Source organism: Atta colombica, unplaced genomic scaffold, assembly GCF_001594045.1.
Source record: "Atta colombica isolate Treedump-2 unplaced genomic scaffold, Acol1.0 scaffold41, whole genome shotgun sequence".
NCBI classification, from domain to species: Eukaryota; Metazoa; Arthropoda; class Insecta; order Hymenoptera; family Formicidae; genus Atta; species Atta colombica.
The window spans coordinates 1,845,844-1,854,544 of record NW_017259520.1 but is presented as its reverse complement, the minus strand read 5'-3'; the positions used below and the strand labels follow the sequence as shown (position 1 = coordinate 1,854,544).

Sequence of the window (8,701 nt, the reverse complement as noted above, 5' to 3'; positions counted from 1 at the left end):
TATGTATATATATATAATTTTTTTATGTTTCTCTTTATTATAGTTGGCAGTCCTATTGAACTACCGAAAATAGATGAACCCACGACTGAGCAAATCAACGAATATCACGAAAAATTTATGAAAAGTTTAGTTGAACTCTTCGAAACGCAAAAGTATAATTATATCAAAAATGCAGAGAATGTTACTCTCGAACTATAACATTTATTCAAATGATATAATGTAAAATGAAAGTTTATGCTGTTTTCAATTATAAAAATTGTTACTATTTAAAGGTATAGAAAGATTTCGAAAGATTTATGTATTATTAAGTATTATTATGTATTATTAAGTATTATTATGTATTATTAAGAGATTTTAATTATACATTATTAATTTCGTATATAAAATTAATTTACATTTTCAATAATTAGATTGAAAGTAAAGTTAGAACTTATAAAGACATAAAAAAATATATTGAACAGAATTTAATTAATGTGTTGTTGCGGTTTTTATATTACATACATATAAAATATGTATTCTTATTTGTCAGAAACATATTTAGATTATTATTAAAATTAATGTTTCTTTTTTTAAATGAAATTAAAGTCAAATTTTTATAATATGTATTTAAAAATTAAGTTGTACGATTTATGCTCAAGTATGCAATAAGTTTATTGTATAAATAATAATAGATATCTTTTTGTATTTCATTTTTGTATTTCATTTTGATAAATATACATGCTATTAATAGAATTATTACAATTGTATTAATTGAATTTAAATTATATATAAATTGAATAATTTTTAGTAAGTACGATCTATTGTACATAAAACTATACAAATTTATATGAGATAATTAAATACGTAGAAATACCTCTTATAAAAATTAGTTATTAATTACATTATCTGTATCATAAATTAATATATATTGGTAATATTTGGCAACGATAAAATTCACATTCCATTTCGTAAAAAAGGAATAGTCAAGACAGCAAAAATCAGAAATGCGAGATAAAGACTCATTCTCAACACCTGCAATATAAGAGATAATTTTTATAGCTGCATGCATTTTATCGCTTGTTATATCTTATTCATACCTTATCCTGCCACTCTTTGTGCGCTATGCATTCACGAAAATTCATGCGAGTAAATTGCACAGCAAAATAAAGCGGTATCCAGAAATTGGGAACAAGAGTAAATAAAACTTTGTCTAAGAACTTTCGAAAAAGAAAAGATTTTTTCATCACTAAATCTCTCATCTGAAAGATAAAAAATTGAAAAACTAATTTTGAATCGACAAATATGAGTATCTGAAACAATAGTAAATAAATTTGATTAATGTGTACCTCTGTGTAATTATACATTGCGAGATCACATATTGCGTGCCCATTGTCGCATCGTAATTCCGAAAATTTTGGCAGAATTTTTGCGAAATTTGAATCGTAGCGTTCCATTAATTCATCGAGCACTAGAATATCTTCAAATCCCTAACGTAATAAACGTAACGAAATGATCATAAAAGCAAATTCTATTACTTCCCCAGCAATGTGTAATATTGTTGCAATTTTTATGCTGTTGGAGATAGTAACATATCGCTTCCTTACTTCAAAACTGATATAACTCAAAAAACGCAATTTTTTATTTATTATCATAAATAATATTTAATTAAATAAACATTATCCTGTCAATCATTAAAAATATACTAACAGAACTTCAAAAAAACATCATTACTCAACGATTTTCAAAAATCATTACGAAAAAAAAAGTGATTTAAAGAAATCGTTAAAACTCAAAAAAAGATAATTTTTTTTAAAGATTGTGAAACAGAAATGATAAAAGTAATATTTATATTAAGAATATATTTTATTCGCAGATTTTATTTAATTAATCAGTAATTTTCTATCATCTTAAAAACTAGTTTTTGAGTTATTGTATCACTTTTAAAGTAAAAAGGCGGTAGTAGTTTTTAATAAATTTTGTTGGGATGAGTAACAGTTAATATATTTTATTTTTTTTGCAAGTGTCGCGAAATAATTTAGTTTTCAAATCAATTCGATAAAATAACTTACAGCATTCATTCCTTGAGCATAGAAAGGCACCATGGCGTGAGCGGCGTCTCCAACTATAACAGCAGTTTTCCCAACATGATAAGGTTTACACTGTTAAATACAAAAAGTTAAATCATACTAAAATTTAACAAATCGAGCGACCGCAGAATATAATAAAATTAAAATTAACCTTAATTGATATTAAAGTTTGCGGTTCTTTTTCGAAAAACTGCTCCACTAATTTCTCCTCGCCGATCAATCGCAAAAGATCCGGAAAATGTTCAGTGTAAAAGCTCAACAATGCCTCGCGCGTCTTCAGTTTTTCGAACACATAAAACGGAGCGAACAAATTGCCAGTAAATGTGCAATCCTCATTCGGAAGGCTGGTCATCATAAATTCACCACGCGGCCAAATATGAAGATTGTTACCGCTCATCGCAAACTTCAAAGATAATAAAAAATTTAAATAAATCCATCACATGGCTAATAAGAATCAGACGCAGTTAATCATGCATAAATATAATACAAATATATATTTAAATCATTGTATCAAACATACAAACGTGGGATCCATGTGACAAGAAGGTTCATTTGAAATCTATGTAATCAATCTATGTAAAATAAAACTAATGCAGTATTAGTGAATACTAATCAGTATTCACAATAGCTTTCAATTAATTGACAAACTCCTTTTATTGATGACAATTATATTTTTATTTCTCTTGATGTTATCTCTCTTTTTACGAATATTTCTGTTGTTCAGCTGATGATAGTGTTGTAAGAAAATAAAATTTTATTTCAGAAAAAGATATTATTCCGAAAGATGAATTTACAACACTAAAAATGATTCTTGACTCTACATATTTTTCTTTTAACAATCTGTAAACATTTTAGGACACCTATGAGCTCATCACCTATTATAGCAGATTAAATAATGTGATTTGGAGAAAAAAGTTCTTAAGACGCTGGGTATCTCACAGTTGTTTTATGTAAGATATGGAAATGATATTAATTATAATACTGTTTGGTTGCAATTTTCATTATGTTATAATTTAATTACAAATTATTAATGATTGACTCTACTTGTTACGAATATCGTTACGAATTTTATTATACATTACTAGCGACTACTTATTTGTAATTGGATTTCAATTTTCAGCTGCCTGTGATGAGTCATTGTAATTTTGTTCACACAATTATAAAAGTTGAATCTGTACTGACACTTTTAGGCCTACTATATAAGATAAAAGATGGGCCTATTAATCGACTGTGACGGAAAGTTAATATGTGCAAATAAAGATGTGAAGTTTAATCATTTTATCTTAACGATGGCTCAAAGTGGAGCCAAAATGTTCTCATATTTAATATAATATAATGATTTAAAATTTAAATATACATATATTTGTGTTATACTTATGCAGCGTTATCTGACTCCGCTATTTATTATATTATTATGTTTAAAACTTGAAAGTCCTTTTTTTAATAATATTTTTTAAATCCATATGACACAATGTTTGAAAAAGATTAATTAAAAACGCAATGATGCTTCTTTCATATCATAAAATTTAATTTTAGCCTAGTTTGGAATAACTTCAGCCTAAATTTTTAAAAAATGTGTAGTAACACACATGTCCAACATTAGAATGTAAGTCTCGAAACGTCTTTCTGTAAACTAGATAGAGTATAACACATTCCAACAAGTAAACTTCTATAACTTTTTAAAAAATACTGCGTGCAAGTTGCCGTCTCATGTTAAATGGAATTATGATGTTGCCAGTCGTATTAAACTCATATATTTATGATGAAGTATAGCAAGGAGTATGAAACTCCATATAGTTTATCATATTGAATTTTTTTACCTGGATCATGGAAGATGTTTTTAAGATTTTCTTATGAGATTTTCGATTTTGGACATGCATGCTGTTTGGTGAAAATTTAGGCTAAAATTATCTCGATTGGGCGAAAGCTATTCATTTTACTCACTTTATTGTGTTCATTACACGCCACAGATAGTTCCACGTATCCATGTTCGATATATGTTTGAGCGCAATTAAAGAGCGGCCTCCTAGCCATAATTTTTCGTACCGTTGAATGCGCGCCATCAGCACCAATTATCAAATCAGCTTCCGCATCTTCCGTTGCCCCCGTATTAGTACTAAAGATAAGAAATTAATTAAATAGGACAAAATATAATATTAATTTCCGATAACAATATTTTTCACTCACTCACTTTAAGAACTTTATCTTTCCTTTCTCCAAATCAGCTTCTACGAGCTTTCTGTTGAAATTGAGTTGTACTTGTGGATATTTTTCCGCAGCTGTTAATTAAATATAATCACAATAAAACAAGATTTATATAGATTTTAAATTAGATTTTATGTTAGATTAGTTACCTGATATCGCGACTTAAATCTATGTTAATAGAAAGTGGATACTGCGAGTAAGATAATACGTGTGAATTTTTGCGGCTTCGCACACGACAACGTCATCGAATATCACATAAGAGTAAAGCTTTTTTTAACTACATCATCCCGCATTCAATCTCATATTCCTTTCACTTACTTATGATATGATTAATATGACATTTATTTTAAATAAATTATGACAACAAATTGATTTTTTGCCCAAGTATTGATCGAATATGTGAGGACCTTAACTTTTGAAAAAATCAATTAAAAAAAATTAAGAATATCTTTTTTTAATTATATTATCACATAAATTATTTATCTCAACAATGGTTATATATTCATTAAAAATTACATAAATTTAGAGTAGAAAAAAACGTATTATTAATTCTCAAATAAAGTTGTTTTAAAATGGAATTCATTTTATCTCAGATATCTATTAGGTGTGGGAAAAAGGTGTTCGTAGCGTTTTTCCCATTAGATGGCATTAAAAAACGCCACAAACTTTTACTTTATTTCTTTTTTTATCTATTTTTAGAATCAACCCTTCTTTTTTAAATGAATATTACTAATAATAAACATGTTCAATATTGTTATAATAAATGATTTTAATTTGATTTATGTCAAATAATGTAAAAAAAGAAACATACCGTCCAATAAAATCACATTGAGATATCGTCTATTAACGGAGTAAATGCACTGCATAATAAAAAATTAACTCATGTAAACATTCAAAAGATAAGTAAAATTATATATTACATATATGTACAGAAGATAATTCCAAATAGTAAAGACACACATTTCCTTTGACGCTGTCATAAAGAACTTCTTTCAAATTGCCATCTTTATCGTGGAGCATTCTTCCGCGCATACAAGTACCATGATATTTTACCAAAATATTTTCGAGACCAATTGCTTTTAAAGCTTCTCTGCCACGGAATGAAAGTGCCAGGTTAATACTTTGACCACGCGACTTTTCCATTCGTATATCTAAACACATAAAGACTCAAAATTGATTATTTATTTAAGATATTATTATTATCAGTATAATTTTAAAATAAAGTGTTGATTAATTGATAATTATTTCCTAAAGCATTTAAAAAATAATGTCTCAAAATTTCTCTACTGGAGATATTATTTTTTTAATGCTTTAGGAAATAATTATTAATTTATCAACTTTATTCTAAAATCATACTGATAAAAAAATATTAAGTAAATATCGTTTATATACATCTATATATTATTGTGTTATATGTTAAAGAATAAAATTAGTACAAACTTGTAAGAGTAATAAATCATGAGACGAGCAAATTTAAAACGCTAAAATTCGAATATAATTTTTTAATGTTCTTTACCTGATCGATATTCATAAATGACTACTTGATGACCCCTTTTAGCGAGAAAACAAGCAGCTAATGCTCCAACCTGCAAAAAGAGCAATTGCTTCTTTTTTTTATTCGCCGTTCTTTTATATCAAAATCGAGAAATAAAAATATTTCACGCACCAAACCACCTCCGACAATGGCAATACACGACTTCCCTTCCACTTCTGTCATAGCTGTTCTGTTGTGTATCGAGGTTACTGATCAACTGTAGCAAACTGTTCCCGTACTCATATATATATATATATATATACATTCTCGCACGCTGCGATATCGATGTTTGAATTACCGATATCTTATAGAGTAAAGAAGGATAATTTGGTTAAGTTAATAGAAATTTTGAAATTGTATAAAAACTTAAGGTCCATAGTGTAATTTAATTAAACATGTGCAAAACATGCACTATTGGTGTAATAGTGTATATTTTATACATTCACATGCTCGTATTTTATTAACATATCATTACTAGTTTAGATCTTATAAAAATAAACGCGACATTCTCACCAACTTCTTATAAAAAGAGCAGTTCCTAATTGCTTATATCTCATTATCACTATTGAAATGGTCAATCTCATTGTAATTGCACAAGTATGTCAATATCTTCTAGAACAATGTATAATTTTAAGAAATTCTGACTATTTTTAATTCGTAAGTTAATAATATCTATTGTAATTATAATATTATTGTGCACCCTTCATATAGCACAGATCTCTAAAGAACGTTCTGTGAGAACGTTCCCAAGAAGATCTCTCTGGGATAGAATGTGCTATAAAAGCTATTACCTCTTTATGTTGCAATCGAAATAGTAAAAAGAGTTTTGTTTCTGTTAAATAAAAAATTCACTCCATTATTGCAACAGAGAATAGACAGTGGAACGACAAGTAAATACAACACGGCGACATCACCCTAACCATCGTCGTCGCCATCGTCTTCGTCTTCATCGTTTCTAATACCGTTCCCCTGTGTGGCCGACGTTGTCCGAAAATTCAAAAATAACCGATGTGAGGCAGTCAGTGCGGCGATGTCGACAGCGAACGACGGTTCGGCGGTACGGTTCGGCCGATGGTGGTGGTGCTGGCGGAGAAGAAGGCGGAGTACTACGACCCGCGGCCCTACGATGCCGACAACGATGTATCACCCGAGGACAATCATCCTTCTGAGCGTATTGGCGTTAATCTTGGTCCTCCTTGGTCACGTTGACGCCGCCGCAAGGACAAAAGCCGAGGAGTCGACCTCGTCCCGCGGCTCGACCGGCAGGCAGAAGGAGGCCGAGCCGGTGATCGAGGAAGTCACTGCCAAGCAACTCGAACGGCTCCTTAACGAGAAGGACTTTGTTGCCGTGTATTGGTGTAAGTGTTCTGCTGTTCGTGTAACGATCCTTTGATCATTTGATCTTATTACAAATTATAGTGTAATCTTAAATTATAAACAAGCCCTCTATCTAGAGCAGAGTCGAACACGATAACAGATACGACGCAACTTTTAAATTTATGATACGCGGATGAAACATTTCAAATATAAATGTGAAAAACTGTTTTCTCTTATCATTATCTTTTTTAAAAATGTTACGTTTCTAACATAAAAAATTGTCGTCAATCATTTCAACTAATGAATGTTATGATCTCTCTTGACGACATGAATATTTTTTTTATCTTTTCATCACATGTCCGATGATGGATTTTCGAGATTCTTAAATCGAAATTTAATTCGAAACTTCATTTTTCTTAAAATTATACTCATGAAATAGCGTGAATATTTAATTGTCTTATGTTTTATTTAGACAATTATATACATACTTGCATAGGAAAAAATCATGCGTATGTATTTCATAAATATGTATAAAAATTGTAATGAGAATTTTTCTATGAGTGAATAATAAGTATAAATACCATGATTGCTATGCTTGGCGGAATATAATACAAATGCTTCATTCAAACACATACAAGAAAATGATATTTATAAAATGATGTATGTAAAAATCAGGCAATAGGCAATAGTGATAAATGGATTATGATAAATATGAAAAGCATCAGCAAAGCTAGACGTTAAAGAAATCTTAGCTTGGAATGTCATCTTGAAATATCCATAAATTTATGTAAATCATTAATATAAATTTTTTACGAAGTTTTTCTAAGAATGAAAAAAAGTATGGCTACTGAATTATTGACTTTAAATAGAGCAATACTTTAAATTTCTATCTTTGTTAAAACTGTGTTACTCTATCATCGTTTTCATGTGGTTTTATGATTTTTTTTATTTCTTATCATTTTTTATCTTATCTTATTTATTTTGGTTAAACGTAAAATGTATTCAAATACTATTCTTGTTAACATATTTATTACATAACGCGAGTGTGGGTGTTGATGAAAGCTACAGTTAGAGTTACCGGAATACCGTTTGCCATTAAAACTATTCTATATGCAACAAAAGAAATAATAATTTTTTTAGAATGATCGCGGGAAATTATGTTTATTTATAAATTGTTTTCATTTATACGTTTTTTATCTTTAAAAACAAATATTAAAAATTTATCTCACAAAATATATCGATGATATTGATAAAAAGTATCGTACACTGCATTTTGGGAAAAAATGCGACAATTTTTTATTTATTTTTTTTTTTTTCAAAATATATATATTAGAATTTATATTGCTTCAAAAAAAATAAAGTTTTGCTTATACATTAATTTAATATTCAATATTCTTTTCAATTTTATCTCTTTCTTTCTCTTTCTCCTCAGAAAGATGATTGTAATGAAAGATGATTTAAGCTTTCTATAAAATTATAGTTCATGATACTTTAACCGATATACACGTTTTATAGTTCTACTGCCGCAAATTACCCTCACGTGAGAATTAACAGGTACTAAATCTACTTCTTCTGCCAA

The 8,701-nt window shown here is 28.6% G+C and overlaps 3 protein-coding genes across 6 annotated transcripts in view; 2 read left to right on the top strand and 1 right to left on the bottom strand.

The window, feature by feature from the left end:
* Positions 1-198, top strand: part of LOC108691149 (2-acylglycerol O-acyltransferase 2-B-like) — a 6,411-nt gene extending 6,213 nt beyond the window's left edge. Inside the window, exon 6 of the mRNA XM_018198804.1 lies at positions 44-198. Coding sequence (XP_018054293.1) covers positions 44-198 — 155 coding nt within the window. The remainder of the gene's footprint in view (positions 1-43) is intronic.
* Positions 199-933: 735 nt separating this feature from the next.
* LOC108691158 (kynurenine 3-monooxygenase) lies at positions 934-6,009 on the bottom strand. The gene is made up of 11 exons (XM_018198814.1): positions 5,938-6,009; positions 5,788-5,857; positions 5,232-5,422; positions 5,083-5,131; positions 4,258-4,345; positions 4,011-4,182; positions 2,218-2,469; positions 2,049-2,138; positions 1,326-1,466; positions 1,077-1,238; positions 934-1,011 (listed from the first exon to the last, which is right to left on the bottom strand). The coding sequence occupies exons 1-11, from the start codon at positions 5,986-5,988 to the stop codon at positions 934-936; spliced, it is 1,344 nt and encodes a 447-aa protein (XP_018054303.1). The 5' UTR covers positions 5,989-6,009.
* Positions 6,010-6,804: 795 nt separating this feature from the next.
* The window catches only part of LOC108691185, a 35,506-nt gene continuing 33,609 nt past the window's right edge, over positions 6,805-8,701 (top strand). For 3 of the 4 annotated variants that reach the window (XM_018198844.1, XM_018198846.1, XM_018198845.1), the window contains exon 1: positions 6,805-7,163. In XM_018198844.1, the coding sequence (XP_018054333.1) occupies positions 6,836-7,163 (328 nt within the window). In that variant the 5' untranslated portion in view covers positions 6,805-6,835. The remainder of the gene's footprint in view (positions 7,164-8,701) is intronic. The other variant, XM_018198843.1, reaches the window with a different exon arrangement.